Below are 19,018 nucleotides of genomic sequence, written 5' to 3' on the forward strand. Positions count from 1 at the left end.
TTCGCCTTTCCCACCGTGCTGAAACCACTTTCATCACAGCCACCGCGGGGTTACACCAGAACCAAGTCGAAACTTCCATTGTCCACAACCTCCGGCACCTCAGCCGTGGCGGCCACCGCGTCCCCGTTTGCCGCATTACGGTGCTTCTTTCGGTGGTGGCGGCGGTTCCCACGAGCCTCAGGGTCGCCGGTTCCCAAGTGCCGTAGCTTTTTTAATCTCTTTGTCGGCAGCATTTCCGGCTGTACAGAGTCAAGCTCGGCAGCGCGTCGCACCACTGCATCGTCGGGACCACTGTGCGCAGTGGTTGTAGGCACATCTGTGGTGAGCGCAGCCGTCATCTGCGCGAGGATAATAGACACGTCGGCTTGTAAAACAGGGTCTGGCGCAGCAGCCTGAGCAGAGGCAGGAATGTTTGCCCTCGGAACCACGCGCTGCGTTCTCAAGGTGCGGACGGTGCGTAAGCCAGGGTCCACGGACTGCTGGGCAGCAGAGGTTGGTGTTGCAGGATCGACCTCTGGCCATGCGCCATCTAGCTCGTCTTTCTCTCCCTCCTCAGCGAAGAAGTCGTCCGCGGGCACACTCACGTCGTGCACCATATCGGCAGCCAAGGAGCAAACCACGTCCTCTGCCAGCGGTCGCAGAACCTGGGGAGCGGGCAACGGAGGTGGCAGCTCCCCCGGCAGCGATGGGGGCGTCAAGCCAGAGACGCCCGCGTTGGCATTAGCACCAGCAGAGTCGCTTTGTGCCAACCCTTCCGGTGCTGGATTTGAGGTTGACAGCTGTGCAGTCGCGGCGTCGGACGGATGCGCGGCAGGGCAACGCTTTGCCGCCACACAGGCACGACTACTCGCCGCACCCGAGACGGAGGAGGATGAGGACGAGCGAGGCGACGATTGGCCCGATGCGCCAGAGTCGCTATTGCCCAGAAACAGCCTCATGGCCTCTGCGTCGCTCATCGGACGAGTGAGCGAGGTCTGTTGCGGATGTGTGCCGTTCCCGCCCCCGTTTACGCAGCGAGTTCCATTACTGACGGTCGTCACGACAGCGCTGGAGCGGTGCTGCATTCGCAGGCCTCCAGAGGCCGACGGCAACGCTGGCGTCGTGCTTGCCTGCACTTCAGCAATCGCCACCAAGGGGTGGTCTGAAGTCTGCGCAGCATCTCTCATTGAAGTGTGCGCTCCTGTCTTCACCGAAGATCCCCCAGAATCGTTCAGAGACAGAGGCGATGACGATGTCGAGGTGCGCGGACCAGCTCTCAGTACTTCGGCAGGCGGCGGCTTCCCTGGCGCTGGTGCTTGGTCGGCATGGGCGCCCCCAACCGATGCTGTGCCGGTTGGTGGGGTACGTGTCGAATCGAAACCAGCAATAGGTGCTGCCTGTTGACGCGTCAGGAGTGCGAAGAGTTGCTGAACTCGCACCTCCTCGGCTGTGATGCGGACTAGTGTGCTGGCCACGTGCAGAGCTCGCACGACGCCCAGCATTCCTGCACCTGTCTGAGCGCTCAGCAACGCAGTCATGGGACGCACTGAAAACTCAGCTGGAGCCTGACGACCCTCCAGCACGCGGTGCACGAGCCGCGTGGTGGCTCGACGCACGCGGTTACACCACGCCTGCACCTCCTCCAGTCGGACGGCCCCGCTAGCGCCGGTGAGCGGCTCCACATCGGAGAAGTTCAGGGCGTACAGGATGCAGCTCGTGGGTGGCACGTGCAGCGTTTCCTGCTTCGCGTACTCCCATGAACTGCGCTGACGAGGGTCGATCATGAATATGACGAGTTGACACCCAGCATACATGTCGAGCAACCGTGCACCTGCCGCTACATTCAGAGCCTCCTGAAGCTGGACGGTTGGGATGCGGCCGGCCATTGCTGCCCCGGTGTTCGTCGATGAGGACGAGGCGGATCGCTGGCGACCCTCCTCGACAACCTCCCAGATGTCTACCTTCGTGCCTTCGTGTGGGGCGCAAAGTTCTCCTTGCAACCGCATTGTTGAGGCGATGATCTCGGTAGACGGGGTGTACTGCGCCGGCAGCGGGTGGCTGCTCAGACGCGCCATCAAAGTGCTCTTGCCAGTCGCCCGGGTGCCGCGCAGCACAACCTTCATGTTGTAGCGCGTGCCCCTCTTCATCTCCTCCCGCACCTGAGCGGAGAGAGGCCACACCCCACTGCCCAACTGCTGCGACGACACGCCGCTGTCACCTCTCAAAGTGCGGTTGGAAGAAACCGTGGAGGGGCCCCACAGCGACTGCGCGTAGCTGATGAAAGACATGATTGAAAAGGCTAGCACAGGATCTGGACCGGAGGACCTCCGTTGAAAATAGGGCAGACAAGAAGAGGAAAGGTCAGCAACGCGAAAGGGCGGCAAAGGATGAAAGCAGAGAACCCGCTACAGCGCACAAGCGCCGCGCGAAAAGAAAAGGAGCGGCGTGGCAGTGCACCAGTCGAAGAACGAAGAAAAAAAGCAGCGAGAAGGCAACAGCGAACACGGGGAAATGCACTAATGTGGCGATTGGTGTCCGTATGATGGTAGGTGGGGAGGGTGGAGAAGGGGGATGAAGTCGTGATACAAGGGCAAGAAGCGACGGTACGAGGCCGAAAAAAAAAAATTGGAAATTTTTTCTTTCGTTTCGGAGCCGACGAGGCGAAGATGAGCCTGCGCACGTTTGTGTGTGTGGGTGTTTGTCTCTGTGTGTGTGTGTGTGTGTGTGTGTGTGTGTGTCAGCGTGGAAAAGGGAGACGCGAGGGTTGGTGTTCAAGCGTCGCTTTCGTCACGCGGTGCAGCTGCTCGAGTGGGCAAGCATGCGCTTGATAGCTGCTGCCTCTCTCTGGTAATCGTTGATGTTCGAATTCCTTTTGGGATGAGGTCACGGTCAGCCCACCAGCGTAGACGGCGGTGTACGCAGAGTTCGGCCAGTGTCACGAGCGTGTGGGGTAGGGGGTGTGCGCCGGTGCGTGAGGACCCAGGGAAACTCTGTGAATAGGCCAGCCAAGATGCACAGCAGTGGTTGGTCTGGCACGTAGTTCAGTTCCTCGCGCAGAACACGGGCCACGGCACGCTGAAGTGCAGACAAAGAGACACATGAGGGGAAGAGAGCCGAGGGCGGAGAGGAGAGCAGACGGGTTGAGGTGAGAAGCAGTATCAACCATGTGAGCTGACGTGAGGGAGATAGGGGGCCAGCTGCAGCAGTGCACACGCACGCACACACGCGCGACAGATTCGATGGGCGCTGCTCTCTTCGTCTAGACGGCAACCTAGGCAGCGGAAGAGCGCAGTGACACTACAAGAACTGCATCCAGCCTCAGAGTCACAGCGCGGTATCTGTTCAACGTTGGGGGCAACAGCACATAACAATTTCGATGATAGACTTTGCTGTCAAAGTCCCTGCACCATCGTCCCTCCGCCCACCCATCGTGACTAGAGAACGGGGCACATCCCGGGTTCTATTTATGTGCTTGTGTATGTGTGTGTTCTCTCTTCATGTTGCGATAAAGACGTGGAGGCACGTTTGAGTCGGCGTCGGCGCACACATATACTCGCATGCGTGCATGCAACTTCGCGCAAGAAACTAGATCATTTTGGGGGAGAGAGGAAGAAGGGGAGGAAGACGACACGGCGTTACCTCCTGGCTACCACACCAACAGATACCGAGGCTAAACAACAGACAGAGGAGCATAACGAGCGCACACGCACAGGCGAAACGGACACGGAAGACTGAACATGGAGAGGGCGGATGGCGCAGTCATCGAACTTGTTGTTCTTTTTCCGTCTCGTTCTTTTGCTGGTTGGCAGAGGAGCAGTAGGGAGAAGTGCTCACACATGGACACAGGCATGCGCGCACACAATAACCTACACGAGGGACGAAAAAAAGCTAGGGAGGGAGGGGGGGCACCGGAGGAGGAAGAGGGGCAGAGAGACAGGGAAAAAAACGAAAAAAAAAGCAAGCAAGGCCTGGCGAGCACGTTACAAACGAAAATGGAAGAGAAGCACTATCTGCCACTGCGAGTCCCACACAAACAAACACGCACAAGCAGGAGAAGCAGAATGGGGGAGGAGGGGCGAGAGAGAAAAGCAAAGCCCAGCGCAGCCAGCGATAGAAGGACAGAGAGGAATGTATTTACCCCCCCCCCCAAAAAAAAAGCAGTGGAAAACAAAGGTCGGCAGCGTACAACGCACAAAAACACACAGACAGACAGACGCGAAAGAAAAAAAACGAAATGATGACAACGACTGCAACAAGACAAGAGAAGGAGAGTGGAAGAGGGCCAATAGGGGGACGGCGGAGCGCAGCGGGGTCAGTAAGCCCGGTAGAAGGTGGCATCCAGTCATGGGAGGTAGAAAAAAGATGAGGAGACAAATAAAAATGAAGCGCAACAGGCAGGTGGATAGGAGCAGTGGGAGATAGGGATCTAAGCCGGCAGGTCACGAGAGCAGCACACGTCATTATCTCTCCTAAGCTTGTGTACAAAGTCGAGAACTATACATCAACAAGGCTCCTCCACCGGCAGCCAGCCCCCACTACATCTCGGCGATCTTCCCTAAAGTATCATTTTTTTTCTTCACAAAGGACTGATTGAGAGTACAATTCTCCCTCCTCCGCTCCGGTCTTTTGTAATGGAGATGGTGAGCATGCCCGTGGAACTTTGTGGGCGTGTGCATGCAGGCGTGTTGCATTCGTTTCCTTACTGTGCATCCAGCAGACACCTCGGACAATGCGAGAGGCACGCAAGGCCGTTACGTTCCCTCCACCTCCGTAGTTGCCCATCCTATAACCTCTGGCACGAGGCGGTTCCGTGGAAGCGTGCCTTCATTCCCATAGTGCGGAAATTACAAGCTCCAACTACCTTCTAGTATCCGCGAATAATGGCACGGAGACAGCTCGGCAGGACGACTGCTTCAAGATATGATGATCAGCCGTTACCAAATGCAGCACTACCCCTTCCTCCCCTATGACACGAACAAAACAAAAACACATAAAGGTGCCAGTTGTGGAACAAGACGTGAGTCTCTGTCAGTCCGCCTCCCTTGCGTTCGTACGAGAGTCCACCGGCGCGCGCTCCCGCCTTCATGTCCTTGAGTTCTCTGCCATCCACTCCGTCACAAGGAGGGTCGCACAGGTAACCAAGTCCACAGAAAGAGGGAGATACTGCTGTGCAGGTAAATACCGACTTTCCCTTTCCCAGGGGTACATCCACCGCGAGCCCGCACACAAAAATGTACACGCATACACGACGACACTTCACCTGCCGCTGCTGCGCCACGGCTACATCCTCGGCGTGTAGGACGAGCTGCCCTGCTGCCGAATCGGGCCATGCGCCTCGCGGGCACTTCGTGTCCGTCCTCGTCCCTTTCTTTCGCGCACGTGCTGCGTGATCGGCGCCAGACGGACCCGGGTGCACGGCACGCCTTGACCCACGCGGGCCGCGTGCAGGGTCCGCCTCGAGGGTGGAGGCGGTGGGCGTCTGTCGTGCAGATAGCAGGGAGGTGGTGGTCCGGGCGCATGCCGGGTGAGCTCAGAGACCATGCACACCGTACCTCAATGGCATGCCTCGCCCTGAGGGGCCTCGAGCCGCGGCAGTCCGCAATGTGGACCAGACCTTGCCCTCCACACCGACGCCTGCACGACTCGAGGGTGCTCTCGTGACGCTGCCGGCATCTGTGCCACATCAGCCCACCTGGGCGGATGGAGGAGGTGCCGCACAGTGCCCACACCAGCGGGCCTCGGGGCTCGCTGCAGTCAGCGGCGTGTCCGCGTGGCTTGCCCGCATGCGCCGCGACAGGCGGGACGCCGCCGTGAGTCTGTGGCGGCAGGGGCATTCCACCCCCTCCTGGGTCCGCACGCCTCTGACAGGCGTGGCCGTGCCAAGCGAAAGGGGCCCGCGCAGAGACGTGTGCCAGCGCGCGAAGGGCTCATAGCGTGCCATCCGGAAGAGAGGCATAGGGGTGCAGCGATGGACAGCCAACGGCGGAGCCACATGCGGCGCGAGGGAGATGCGCGTGCGCAGGTCACTGCGTGCAGGAGCATGGCGTGAGAGGAAGTGTGCTCTGAGCCTCGAGCTGTCGGCAAGTCGCGCGTAGCACACCGGGCGCAACGCCGGGTCGGACGCTCTCATAGGAAACAGCGGGTGGGAGAGAGGGGAGAGGAGGCTCTAAAGAGAACAAAAATCCACCCGCACAAGAAAACAAAAAATACACGTATAGAAAGTAATGTCGGAGTACACCAAAAAGAAATATATATATCGAAGTCCAACGAAGCGAACCAAAACAAAATAAAAAAACACATGCAGGGCAAACGCCAAACGAAAAAGCGAGAAAAAAAGGGCAGGTAGTGCCGGCAGCGGCACAACACACAGCAATCCGTCACCTCAGAGATATAGCGCGGTGGACGGGTGAAGAAGAGCGGGAAAGAAGAAAGCGGTCGCAGCACCGAAAGCAGGCAACGCACGCGCAACAAGCACACCCACGTGGAGAGGGGGACATGGCAGGCTTTCTGTCCGAAACGCACACGCACGCGAATAAACGCCGCGCGCTTGCCTAACCTTCTTGTTCGGATAAAGCGAAATCGGACGAGTGGGGAAAGAGTGAAGCAGAGGCGAAGAAAAGGAGCAGCAGCAGGCAGTCTAGCAGAGGGAGCACTTGAATTGCTTTTTCTTGTGATGTCCCTGCCCGTGTTGCTCCTTCAGCGTCACATTTTTCTTCGTGCTAGACGACGCCTTCCCCTTTCCGTTTCTGCCCCCGTTATTTGACTTGGCCAACTCTCTGGAAGCGTCTTTGACGCCATCGCCGCTCCAACTCGAATTTCCTGCCGCTGGTGGAGATGAGGACGCGGCTGCCGCGCTAGGCGCTTGTGCGGCAGGCACATGGGTGCCATCATGCGGTTCATCCGAGGTCATCGAAGCCGCCGCGGCGGACGTCCCTCCCGCCGCTTTCTCTCCGCCATCTAAGCGATTACTTTTCGGCATGTCCTCCCCTTTCTCCTCATCCTGCGCCGAGTTTTCGACACACAGCTGCGCCGTGAACTCGAACAGTTGCGTCACATTAAAGTCGTCCTTGGTGGAGACGCGGAAAAGCGGCAGCTCGAGCTGGTTGGCTAGCTTCTCCGCCTCCGTATTCGTAATGACAGCCTCGTGAGAGAGGTCGAACTTTGTCTGGCACAAGACCATCGTAATAGGGTCACAGACGGACTCGACCCGTTGCTTCCACCCCGCTATGTTCATGAAGCTGTCGCGATCGACGGTGCTAAACATGAGGATGGCGGCACCAGCACCGCGGTAGTAGGCTTGCGTGAGCGCGTTAAACACTTCCTGTCCTGCGGTGTCCCAAAGCATGAGCTTCACCGTCGTGTTGGAGGACCGCAGGAACACATCCTTTTCCATAAACTCGGCGCCGATGGTCTTGCGGTACTGGTCGACAAAGTCGCCCCTCACAAAGCGGCGCAGCATACACGTCTTGCCAACATTGCCATCGCCAACTACGATGACCTTGATGCACTCCTCTTCGTCAGACAGCATAGCTATCTTGTCGCGCTGATGCCCAGAAGTTCTACTAAAACAAAAACGAAATGGGGAGTAGGGCGGTGCTCGTGAGACTTGGCGCGCGGACTCGGTTGAGCGAGACGGCAGAGAAACACACGCGACAGCTGCAGAGGGAAGGGGAGAGAGCTCGGCAGCTCTCTGGTGATGACAGGATGAGGTGTCTCTCTGGTTGTGGTTTGGCGCACCTGGGCACACGCGGGGACACGTAAAGCTGACAAGATGAGGCTTTGTTGATATGCAAATCACATTCGATAAAAAATAATAATAATAGAACGATGAAGAACTAAGGTGGGGGGATAGCCCTGCTATCACAAACGGATGCCTACGAGCTATCGAGCCACTCAGTCCTTATCGCGCACAAGAAGCGCGTATGCTCGTGTGGGTGTGTGTGTGTGTGTGGAGGTGTGTGCTGGAGCTAGACGAGGGGGGAGGGAGGGAGGAGGGCTCGGCAGTCAGTGCAGTTATTTCACCCGCTCCTATACAGTGCGCGGGACGAATAAGCTACAGGTCTCTCTCCTTCGCGATAAAGCGCAGCGGTGGTGGCAGCACAGCTACAGGCTGGTGATCCAGTACGACGCCGGAATCCACGCCAAAAAAAAGAAAACAAGGGCAAATTACGCGTCACGATACTTTGTCGAGTATGCGCCCCGTCGCAGGGCTTCTCTTTCACTGAGAAGAGTGACAACAGAAAAACAGTGCCAGCACAACGGAACCGGGAAGAGTCCAAAGAGGTGGCGCACACACATCAACGTGTAGTCGAAGACGGAGAAGTACTTCCCTCATGCACCAGCGACTCAAGTAGCCCGCCTTCACCTCTCCTCCTGGCCTGTTTGGCTCAGCTCCAGGTATGCTACCGGAAGACGAGCGGCCGCCTACGATTCAACACGTTCGGTTAACGAAGAAAAGCAGCGCAGAGTCAGAAGATGTACGGATTCGCTGCGGCGGTGCCTCCAGCGCGGTCCACACAAAGAGCGAGAAATCGGCAAAGGCGAAAGAAACAAAAGAACAACCGCAGTTCGCCAAAAAAAAACTGTGAGACAGCAGTGCGTGCCGTTTGTGCAGCTCAGACGCCACCCACGATGAACGACGAGACCACGCCAACTCCTAGGCAGCGCTCCGGTAGCACACCTCTGGCGGACCTGAAGAAGCAGCGCCTCAGCACCCCCAAAAAAAAACACAAGAGACTAGAGCTAAAAAAAAGGGTGAACGTGTGAGCTTCACATCAAAGGAAATGTACCCCTTCCGGCATCGGCGCCCTCAGCCATACGCCTCGGAGGCGGTAGGAGAAGAAGAGGGAGGGAAAGCGGGTGAGGAAGTGCAACGAAACGCATTGGTATGCTAAAGTGTAGGATACGGCTAAGCAGGAACCATTACAGGACGACATGCTACAAGCATCGTCGCAACACGTGGCAACCCAAAGATGGCCAACTGCGGTACAGCAGCCAAAAACAAAATGACGGCGAAAGCAGCGGCTCGCGGTTTCTGGGGCAACAATATCAGTTGCAAGTACGCCCGCACAATAAGGTGTAGGACGACAACACCACGCGCGATTGTGTTTCGTTTTGTTGTTCGTGTGGGGGAGGGGGACCGGGGCCGCTACAAGTGAGGTGAACGAGCGTATAGAAGCCGTGCTTGCCTTACAAGCGCGCGCCAACCAACGCAGCAGTAGCCAGCGAGTGTCCAGCTTTCCCGTGTGCATGGTAGCTCGACCTGGTCCAGAAGCGGTGGCAGTCAGGTAGCCATGCTCTCGGTGTGCCGTCGGTAGGTGCTGCAACCACTGCCGCCGCTGCGCATGCGTCACCGTGTGCACTCAGAGATAGGGGATGAGGGGATGCGGCCCCGAGGCTCGACAGTCCCCCAGCACAAAAGAAGGGAAAACACGAGTGCGCGCGCGCAGCAAACACACACTGCGCGAAAAGAGGTGGAACAAAAAAGAGCACGAAGAGAAGAGAACCGGAAGCCCAAGAGAAGCCGCATGCGTTAAACTCTGCGGTCGGGGGAGCATACTATGAAGAGGCGCACACAGCACAGCACAGCACAGCGTAAAGGCATCAGGACACGCCAAAGAGCCGGCGCCATGTCTACAGAACAGAGGAGAGCCGCGAGCACCACTCCGCAGCAGCTCGTCGAGCTTAGGGGAGGCGGGGAGGAAGAAGGTGCAGAGCGACGGCGCCGATCGTGTAGGCGGGAAAGTCCGCCCAGAAGTCGGCAGCCCAGTGGATGTCCTGTAGGCACCCGAGGTCGTCGCGCCCAAGCGTCTCCAGGCCCATGTACTCCTTCATCTCGTCGTTCCACATTCGTGACACGTCCACCGCCTCCAGGCACCCCTCGACCAGGTCGCGCTCGATCTCGTAGCGCAGGATCATGCGGAGAGAGTGGCCCACCCCGTCCGCAAGCATCCAGATGTAGCTCGGCTTCACCAGCTGGTTGATCTTGCGCACGCTCGCCACCGTCGGCCCTGGCTGCACGCCAAGGTGCAGCACCAGCAGCGATTGCGTCCCGTGGATATCGTAGCTCTGCCCGCACTGTGACGTGCCCTGTCTCGTGGATCGTCACCAGCAGGCACTTGGTGTAGTTGTCCGGCGGCCATTAGTACGCCATCCGCACGTCCTCCTTCGCCATCCCACCAAATGGGTGCGGCGACTCGTCGTGGCGGTCCACCCACCCCCAAGTTGTACTTCCACACGTCCGTCAGCAGCTGACGGCCAAGCGCAGCCTGCTTCTCCTCCGCGATCGGCGTCTGCATCTCCGTGAGCCTCGCGTCCACGTCCTTTCGGTTCTCCAGCTCCACCTTGTACAGCGCCGGCAGCCACGCAGCGATGTCGTTTTCCGCGCGGCATTTCACCCACAGCTGCTGCGCCAGAGTTGTCAGCTGCGACGCAAGCTCGTGCAGGTGGACCGTTTCGCGGAGGTTCGCGCGGTCCACCTTGGCGAGTTCGTCTTTAGCACGCAGCGCCTCCTTCAACAGGAACGCAACGCGCGGCGCTGTGTGAAGCTGGTGCACGTGCGCCTCCAGCTCCACAAGCGCGTTCGCGTGGGCCGTCGCGGCCTTCGGCGGCATCATGGTTTGCATGTCCCACTCACCTAGGGCAAGAAGGTGCCGCAGGTTGTGCAGTTTTCAATGCAGCTGCGTCAGCTCCTCGTACGCCTGCATGGTGTCGCTGAGGGGTGGGGGCGAAGGTCCACGTGCGAGTGGGCTTTGTGCGTGAGGTTGCCAAGCGCTTGCGCACGGGCGCCGGCGAGGGAATCTGACGTCGAAAAAAAAAAACGGAGAAAGCGCGGAGAAGCGCTGCATGGCCGTGAAACGCGGCACAGGGGGCGCGCAGCGCCTCGATGGGCGTTAGGGGTGCTCTTTGTGGAACAGCATTGAGCACGCGCACACCTTTGCGAACGCGCGGGGGTAAGTGCAGTGTTGAATGGAGAGGTGGGGGAGAGCAACAGCGTGTCGAGTGTGCGGAAGAGGTTCTTTGCGGAAGGACGAGCGACCACAATCAGTGTGCCTTCGATGAAGAACAGGCGCCGTCTTGTGCGATGCAGCTGGCGTGATTGATGGGGAGAGGCACGTCGCAGTTGGGGCTGTATATCAACTTTTTTGTTTTTTTCTTTTGTTGCGCACGTTGATGCGACTCCCTTGCGAGATGTGTATACGAAATATATATTTATATATAATACTTCATGGTAGGGAGAAGGTTCGCGGACGCTGGCGAGGTGGCGGCAGGCACGATCCATTGCCCACGTATCGCGCGTATAGGAAAGAGTGCTTGCGTATAACCCCACGCAACGCCCCTCTATATATCAAGCATCCGAGGTCACTGTGGAGGACAAGGATGGGAGTAGTGTCGCAAAGGTGTCCACCAAGAGTGCAGACCGGTAAACTCGCGTCAGGCTTGACCGGTACTCTCTACAATCCGACCCTACCACCTTCCTCTCTCACCACTGAGCACACAGACACACACAAACACCCGCAACCAGGCTAGAAGGTACACTTCTCAATCAAACGTTTTGTGTCTTCGGTCAGCGAGTCGGGAAAGTCAACTGCGATGGTGACGTACAGGTCGCCGTTGCGGTTCATCTTGCGGTCAGGCAACCCGGATCCCGACACGCGCAGCTTGCGACCACTTTTGCTGACGCCATTAAGAGGCAGGGAGATCGTCTGCCCGTCAATGCCCTTTACGAACACGGTACTGCCGAGCAGAGCCTGCTTGAGGTTGATGTGCAAGGTCGTGTGAAGGTTCGCGTCACGTCGCTCAAACCGTGGGTGTGGCCGCTCGTCCAAGATAAAGACCATGTCGGCGAGTACATTTGGCGGGTAACCCTCAACTTGCCCGCCCTCGCGCTCAAAGCGGATCTTCGTGCCCTTTTTGTACCCCGGCAGCACCTTCACCTCAAACATTTTCTTCTCCGGCCCCGATGGCATGTTGCGCGACACGTTGAACTTCTTTGTGCAGCCAGTGTAGATTTCCTCCAGCGTGCAAGCGAACGTGTACTCCATCGGCGGCACGTCGCACATCGGAGACGACTGTGGGGTGCCAAAGCTCGACGCGAATCCCTCCGGGCCGCCGAAGCCGCGGAAAACGCGATGGAGCCCCGGGCCACCGCCGCCAAAGGCCTCTCCCCCGGCGAACGGGTCCGACGTGCCGAAGAACTGATTAAAAATCTTGAAGGCGTCTGTGCTGGAGAACTGGTACGTGGCGCCGCGGGCGCCGCCTGGCATACCACCCGGCATGCCGCCAAAGTGCATGCCTGCGCCGCCCATACCGGAGCCACCGTCCTCCGGTATTCCACCCTTCAAGCCCTCCTCGCCATAGAGGTCGTAGATCTTTTTCTTCTTCTCGTCGCTGAGCACGTCATACGCTTCGCTCACTTCTTTGAACTTGCGCTCGGCCTTTTCACGGTTGTCAGTGTTCTTGTCGGGGTGATACTTGAGAGCGAGCTGGTGGTACGCTTTCTTGATCTCATTCGGCGTGGCGTTGCGGCTGACGCCAAGCACCTTGTAGTAATCGACGCCCATTGCCTCTATATACCCTGTGCACCCCGGTCCTTTCTGAGCCACGTCCAACGACCTTAAGCAGTCTACACGCACACGCCTGGAAACAAAAAAAAGAGCGGGCGTCGATCAAACGTGTGTGTGTGTGTCCCTGCGTGGGGGGAAGGGGGAGTCCTTGGTACTGCTGCGCCCGTGTGCGGCAATGACGTTGAACTGTCACTTCGGTCTGCCACAAAGCTTCCGTTGATGAGAGGGAGGCGGATGCTGCAGCGCGTGCGGTATTGGCGCTGCCTGATGCAGTCCCTTTTTTGGTGTTGCCTTCCGTCCTATCGCCTCTATCGCTGAGGTGGTGGGCTAACACTCGCACGATTCGTTGTAAGGCGTCTGTCGGCGTGGATGTGTTCGCTGCGGCAACACCTTCGCTCCAGGAAAAACTGGTATCACACGCCACACGGCAACTCTCGCGCACGCCTCAGTACAGAGAGCAGAATGCCAAGAGAACGAGTAGCTGGGCAGTGCGGGAGCTTGCTTCGCGGCGAAACGCGCATGCAAGCTCCGGCAAGAAAGGAAACTGCGTGCGATACGAAAGTAGCCGCAGTGAGCAAGCAGTCAAGGCGGTGCAGGCACCCGGACGCAAGGCCAGACTGAAAACAGGCGGCCTCGGAACAGGAAAGGGCTTCTACTCGCAAATAAAAGACAAAATACGAGCTATTGAACAGAACAGCGCAAGAAGGGATGGTATAAAGATAGAGGAAACAAATATATATATATATATGATGCAATATGCACGTATGCTGCACGCGCGTTTGTATGTCTGGACGGAGGGACTGGAGCGGCAGCAGTGGCGACGAAGACAGAATCTCGCCGATTCGTTCTTGCTGATGCTACACTGTGGATAATTTGGTTGTGCGACTTTTTTTCGATTTTTTTGTCGGCGTGTATGTGCGTCGAGAAGTCTGTAAAAAAGTGTTGCGCTTGACGGTTTGTCCTTTTCGTTGGCACAGACAAGAAAATGTGTCGTGATCCTGCAGAGAGCCGTCACGCATCACGCGTGAGCGCGCACGTGTAGGGGAGGGGGTGGGGGTTGCGCAAAGGGCTCACAAACCCGATAGGCACATACGCACCCCGTCGCGGTTGAGGGAAAAGAAAACAAAAACGTGTGGAACAGAAGAGAGACGAGAAGTGGCAGTGTGTGGAGAGAGGAGTGATGATAGTGACCTTCTATCGAGGCTCTGGACTGAGAGGGATGTGACGACATAGGTAGCATGAAAGCGTGCAGACGATACGAAAGAGAGAGAATGGAGGCGGCGAAGAGCTCGCGCCGGTTCCTTTGGTATGGGCACCGTGTTTCAACGCGGGAGAAAAGGGAGGCGTCACCCGCCCTGTCCCCCTGTCACCGCTGCGCACCCCCTCCGCCCTTTCTCTTGTCTCGTTCCGTCGCGCGCACCGTATCCACGCTGCAGAGACTACAGTGCCACCGTGACCCCCTCTCAAAAGTGTCCCTTCCCTCTGTCGTGGAGTGCTCGCCTCCTCCGTTTCGCACATCGGGTGATGTGCCGGCGATAGAGCACGCTTAGGCGCATTGGGTGGCGTGCACCATCCCCACCACCGCCATCATGGCCCACGCGCTTGTAGGCGCACGGGGCACCAAGCACGCATTTCCACGTCACATCAAGTCGGCACGGGGTGGTACTTTATTGACCGTGTGTGGTTCTGGGTGGTATCGCGCACACCATTGCAGCGGCACTGGCATCCCCACAGTCCAATGAAGACGTTACGAGACGAAAAAGGCGCAGGTAAGATACAAAGAAAAACAAACAAACATCACCAGGAGAACACAAACACGGGACGTGGCAGCAAGGCGAATGGGCAAACGGCGGGAAGCGAAGAGGACAACTCCGAAGCCGTCCCGGAATGCAACCTGGGCAGATGGAGAACGGTGGTGGGGAGAGACCCACAAGAGCATTAGCACAAACCAGCGCGCCTCTTTGCTGATCAGGGGAAAGGGTAAAAGAGGGTTCGGAGAAGTGAAAAGAGCGTGAAGAGAGAAGTTCGGACTCGAGCATGTGTCTCTCTCAGTCTGCGTATGCTGCGTGCTGTTTAACGCCTTGTGCACGTGCGATCCTTCTCTCCTTCCTCCCCCCGCTCTTCTCAGTCCCTCTCTGCTGTGTTCCTATTACTCTCCGCTTCCTCCTCTTGTACTTCTTCGTGTTTCCGGCTGCCCTTAGCTGTCACCGGCAAAGGAAAGCGTTCCGTTGACGGGTGTAGCGAGCAGGAGAGTGTGTTGAGGAGGACGAGGAGACAATGAGCGCACGTCCGGCTCTCTCGTGTAGGGCAGACACACACAAATAAAAAAAAGAAAAACGACAAAACACGAGAAGGGAGCCGAGTGACACATTGGCAGCGAGGGAAGGAGGAGGGCAACGAAAACGTTGAAGAGCAACACGAAGAGGAGCAGTGTTGCTCTTCCTCTCGCCGACCCATGTTCGTCGCGTGCCTGAGGTTGGGGGGAGCAAGAGCAGTTCGAAAGAAGGACACAAAGACGGGAGGCATAAGGAGAAAATGCCAGTCACACGAAACGCCACAGGGAGCAAAAAACAAAACAAGAGAAAGAACGGTAACGCGTTGCCGGCAGTACTGCTGTTCGGGGCATCTTGAGTGAGGTTATCTTCAATGCGCTGCGCTTTTCTGTTGTTGTTTGCTTGATCGCCCTCGTTTCACGAATGTTCCCGCACCCTTCTTCCTTTTTCTTTTCTGTACGCTTCATTGTTCAGACCCACGACTGTATGTGCCAGCGGGAAAGTATGGGTGTTGAAGTGGGCATCTGCGAAGGGGCCTCCACGCCTTTCTTTTCGGCTTCTTCGCATGCTCCTCTCCACCTCACAAGAGACCCAGCTCGTGAATCTCTGTGTGTGTGTTTGTGTATGTGTGGTCGATTGGTACCCCTCTTCAAAGCTTCCCTTATCATTGTTTTCTACAGTGTCCTCCTGCTTGCTAGGCGTACGAGGAGGTCTCTGTAGTTTCTTCATGCGATACCTGATATTGTTCATCGATACTTCTGCCACAGTTGTTTGATGTCTCTCTCCCTTCTTGCTGTTTGGGCTGTATGAGAAAATGGTATATCCGCCTGCGTGACGCGCTCTTCCGTCGTTCTTGCCCCCTGGTGGTAGATACACAACCCAAGAGAAGGAAGGGGCAGAGCAACGGGGGTGGGGTGGAGGGGGGAGAGACCTGAGTGCTGACTATATGCACAGGGGTATAGAGCTACTCCACATCTACGTTTTGAGTACTTTCCACGCTGTTCACTCCTGCCTCCGTAATAGCAATTGAGCACCAACATCCAAGGAAACAAAAGGAAAACAAGGGACGGCAGAATAAAGAACGTGTGGGTCTCCCTCCGTGGCTCAAGCGGAATCGAAACCCCAAGACGAAAAATAGACGAAGAAGTCTACTTCACCGTGCAGACGAGGCGGAAGGGAAGAGGAGGGGGCTCATCAACAGAGAGAAAGAGAGAGAGAGCGAAAACGAAGAAGCAGGGGGAAAAACAAAGGAAAAGAATGAGACGTTGCAAGAGACGAGCGCACACGCACACGCACACACATACAGAAAAGTGAAACGAAACAAGCGCAACTATGCATACGCGTGTGGGTGTGTGGGTGTGTGGGTGTGTGTTGTTATATGTGTGCTGTGCAAAGCAGACGTCTCTCGTGCGAGCAAGAAAAAAAAAAGAAACCGCAATGGGGAGAGAAAGAAAAGGCGCGCTCGTGGCAGTGAAGCGTTCGAGTTGCGCTCAACGAGACGCATAATAAGGCAGCGGTGCTTTTACTTTTTTTTTCGGGAGGGGGAGGGGTTACCGCGCGCCTTCTCTCTATGGAGGTTTCATTCTCGAATATGTTCTTCTTTATTTGATGTATTAAAGTTGTTTGCGTGAAATATAGATAATCCTACAGGTCGATTTCTTTCGTTTTTCGTGTTTCTCTGTCCCTCTTGCCATCCCTTTCTTTCTGCACTGCCTGTCCCTTGCCCCAGCGCTGTCGCCTTTCTTGTGGAGCGCTGCGATGGTAGGTTTCTTGCCTCCGCCATGTCTACAAGTCCCAGCCTCGCCCCATCGCGCCGAGACTTCACTGCTTCGTGCAGAAGAAGCAGCAGCACGTCATTCGGCGAGCAGACGAGCATGCAGAGGAGGCGCAGAGAGAGAAAAAGAAAACAAGAGAGAGGCAGAGTTGTCGCCTCATCACGACATGTGGAAGAGGAGTGGGGCAGGAGACAAAGCGGCTCCTTCGTCACACCGTCGAAGACATGCACCAGCACCTGCATTTTTGCATCAGTGCAAAAGCCATTAGAAAAAAAGGTGGGTAACAAAACGAAGGAGTGCTCGAAGGCAGCAGCGACGCATCGACACATATAGATGCACCGAAGAGCCATCTCTACCACCCCCTAAGCGACAAACAAAGCAGAAAAGGAAGGGGGAAAATGTGGCGCATGTGTGTGTGTGGTGGTGGTGTAGTGTAGAGTAGGTGTAGTGAGGGGGAGGGTTGAGGGAAGAAGAATTGACGGGAGAGGGAAGAGAGAAAGCACTGGGGCAACACAGAGAAGTAAAGGGAAAGAAGGAGAGCGAGAGAGAGACACGGCCAAAAACAACACCACGGAGAGAAAAAGAAAAAAACGACAGAGATGAAGCACGTAACGGAGTGTCTGTGTGCATCAGGTAGAGAGATACAGAAGAGGAACTACATAAGCATCGACAGCAGCAATCAAAAACGGCAAACATGTGTGGAGGAAGTAGAAAAACACAAGGCGGAAAGTAGTAAACTGGAGGGGGGCACGAACCAGCAAAAACAACAAAAAGCACGTTGCACACGTGGGGAGCACTGGCGCTGAATCTTTCCTTTTCTTTTTTTCCGCATTGTTTCACTTACGCTCGTGGAACAGAAGGGTAAACGAGTGATCACTACAAACGAGCTGAGTGACACTCATAGAAAGATTGGTAACATTAAAAAAAAGAGACAGACCACGAAAGCACACAGACAAGCAGGTGTTCCGCCGCTCCTCTGGAACGGAAGGATGTGCGTTTTTTTTTGATGAGAAGCAAACAACAAGTGGCGGTTATGATAATGAAACCCTTTCCTATGAGGCGGCGTGATGTGCATGCGTTTCTTTTTTTGCCGTTGTTTTGGTTGTGACGTTGGTGTTTCTTTCGGGTCTTTGGGGTCACCTTCCGTGGATGCGAAAGAGAAAAGGAGAGTGCATCGCCTCGACATGATGAATGCGCCGGGGAGGAGCTGCAATTTGTGTACCGCTGGAGTGACAGAGATTATTTAGTTGACCAAGGAGAGGTGGTCTTCGGCAAAGCAGCTTCCCTGAAGAAACAGGATAGACACGCTAGGATGTGGGCGGCTTTTTTCTCATTCCTTTGCCTTTTGGCCTTGCAGACTGCGCAAAACAAATCGCGTGCGGCGCAGTCTCCTCCCTCTCCGAACGCCTTCTTCGGAGCCCAAGCACAACCGCACATAGAGAGAGTGAGACAAAGATACGAGGAAGTGGTCCTGCAAAACACGTGCGCGTAAAAGCAAAGGGATGGGTAGAAAAAACCATGCGTCCTCGTACGAATTCGTCCCACAAAATGAAGCGAGGCGAGGGAGACACGAGAAGTGAGAATACAAAGAAGATAGAGAGAAGACAGCGGGGAGCTCTCACGTATGCCACCAATACGAGTGTCCCATCCACACATGCACACACACACACACCACCCAACCCTTTTTCCCTCTACACACACACACATACACACATATGTACATCTAATATAACACACACACGCACAAGACAGCCATAAGAAAAAAAAACGTTTTGTTTCTTCACGAAAATGAAAGCAACGAAACAAAAAAAACACACAAAAAATGGCATCGTCCGGTATCGAACTACTGTCGCTAAGACACGCGTCCTCCTTCATTTCATCCCAACGGAGAGGTTATGGAAAAAAGAAATGGCAGCATATCCCATTCGTTCGCTGAGAACGGAGCGCAGACGAGGGAACGCCCCCTCAAGTCGTCGGAGTAATCAAGCCACGCATGCGCCTCGGTGAAACAAAAAAAAGTCGATCGTCCTGACCCGCACTCGGGTACCAAGCACTGAACATGTGAATTGCAAGAGTGGGCCGCCTACATGCGCACACATATGGAAGAAACAGGATGGGGGGTGCTCATGAACGAGCAGAGAGCACGATGATGCCGTGAACAAGAAACACACAAACACAATAAAGAAAAAAGACATAAGCAGGGGAGTTTTTTTGTTTTGCCTTGTGCAACCTCATACAAGTACATTTCGATTCACGGTACGCAGAGCAGGCGCCACACTGAGGCATGGTAGTTAGCGGGACACAATCTAACCCCCTCCCTCAGTGCTGGACATTCGCTCATTCGTTGCTGCTTCCATATGTCCGCCCGGCACACGCACCCTTACAAGGAAACCGGTGTGTCGCCCAAGCTGAGTACGATCCCTGC

General features: G+C 56.1%; 3 protein-coding genes and 1 pseudogene across 3 annotated transcripts, besides 1 other annotated feature; all 4 read right to left on the bottom strand.

Annotated features, from left to right (window-relative positions):
- Nucleotides 1-50: 50 nt before the first annotated feature.
- On the bottom strand, nt 51-2,267 carry LMXM_36_6240 (conserved hypothetical protein; the record flags this gene model as incomplete). The annotated part of the gene is made up of 1 exon (XM_003874934.1): nt 51-2,267. One exon carries the CDS (start codon nt 2,265-2,267, stop codon nt 51-53), a length of 2,217 nt encoding a protein of 738 aa, XP_003874983.1.
- A 4,349-nt stretch (nt 2,268-6,616) lies between these two features.
- Nucleotides 6,617-7,507, bottom strand: LMXM_36_6250 (putative small G-protein; the record flags this gene model as incomplete). The annotated part of the gene is made up of 1 exon (XM_003874935.1): nt 6,617-7,507. One exon carries the CDS (start codon nt 7,505-7,507, stop codon nt 6,617-6,619), a length of 891 nt encoding a protein of 296 aa, XP_003874984.1.
- A 2,156-nt stretch (nt 7,508-9,663) lies between these two features.
- Nucleotides 9,664-10,604, bottom strand: LMXM_36_6260 (annotated as a pseudogene).
- Nucleotides 9,664-10,604: a sequence feature.
- Nucleotides 10,605-11,504: 900 nt separating this feature from the next.
- LMXM_36_6270 (putative chaperone protein DNAj) lies at nt 11,505-12,542 on the bottom strand (the record flags this gene model as incomplete). Its single annotated transcript, XM_003874936.1, has 1 exon — nt 11,505-12,542. The coding sequence occupies one exon, from the start codon at nt 12,540-12,542 to the stop codon at nt 11,505-11,507; it is 1,038 nt and encodes a 345-aa protein (XP_003874985.1).
- Between the last annotated feature and the right edge of the window lie 6,476 nt (nt 12,543-19,018).

This window comes from Leishmania mexicana, chromosome 20 (assembly GCF_000234665.1).
Source record: "Leishmania mexicana MHOM/GT/2001/U1103 complete genome, chromosome 20".
Lineage (NCBI taxonomy): Eukaryota > Euglenozoa > Kinetoplastea > Trypanosomatida > Trypanosomatidae > Leishmania > Leishmania mexicana.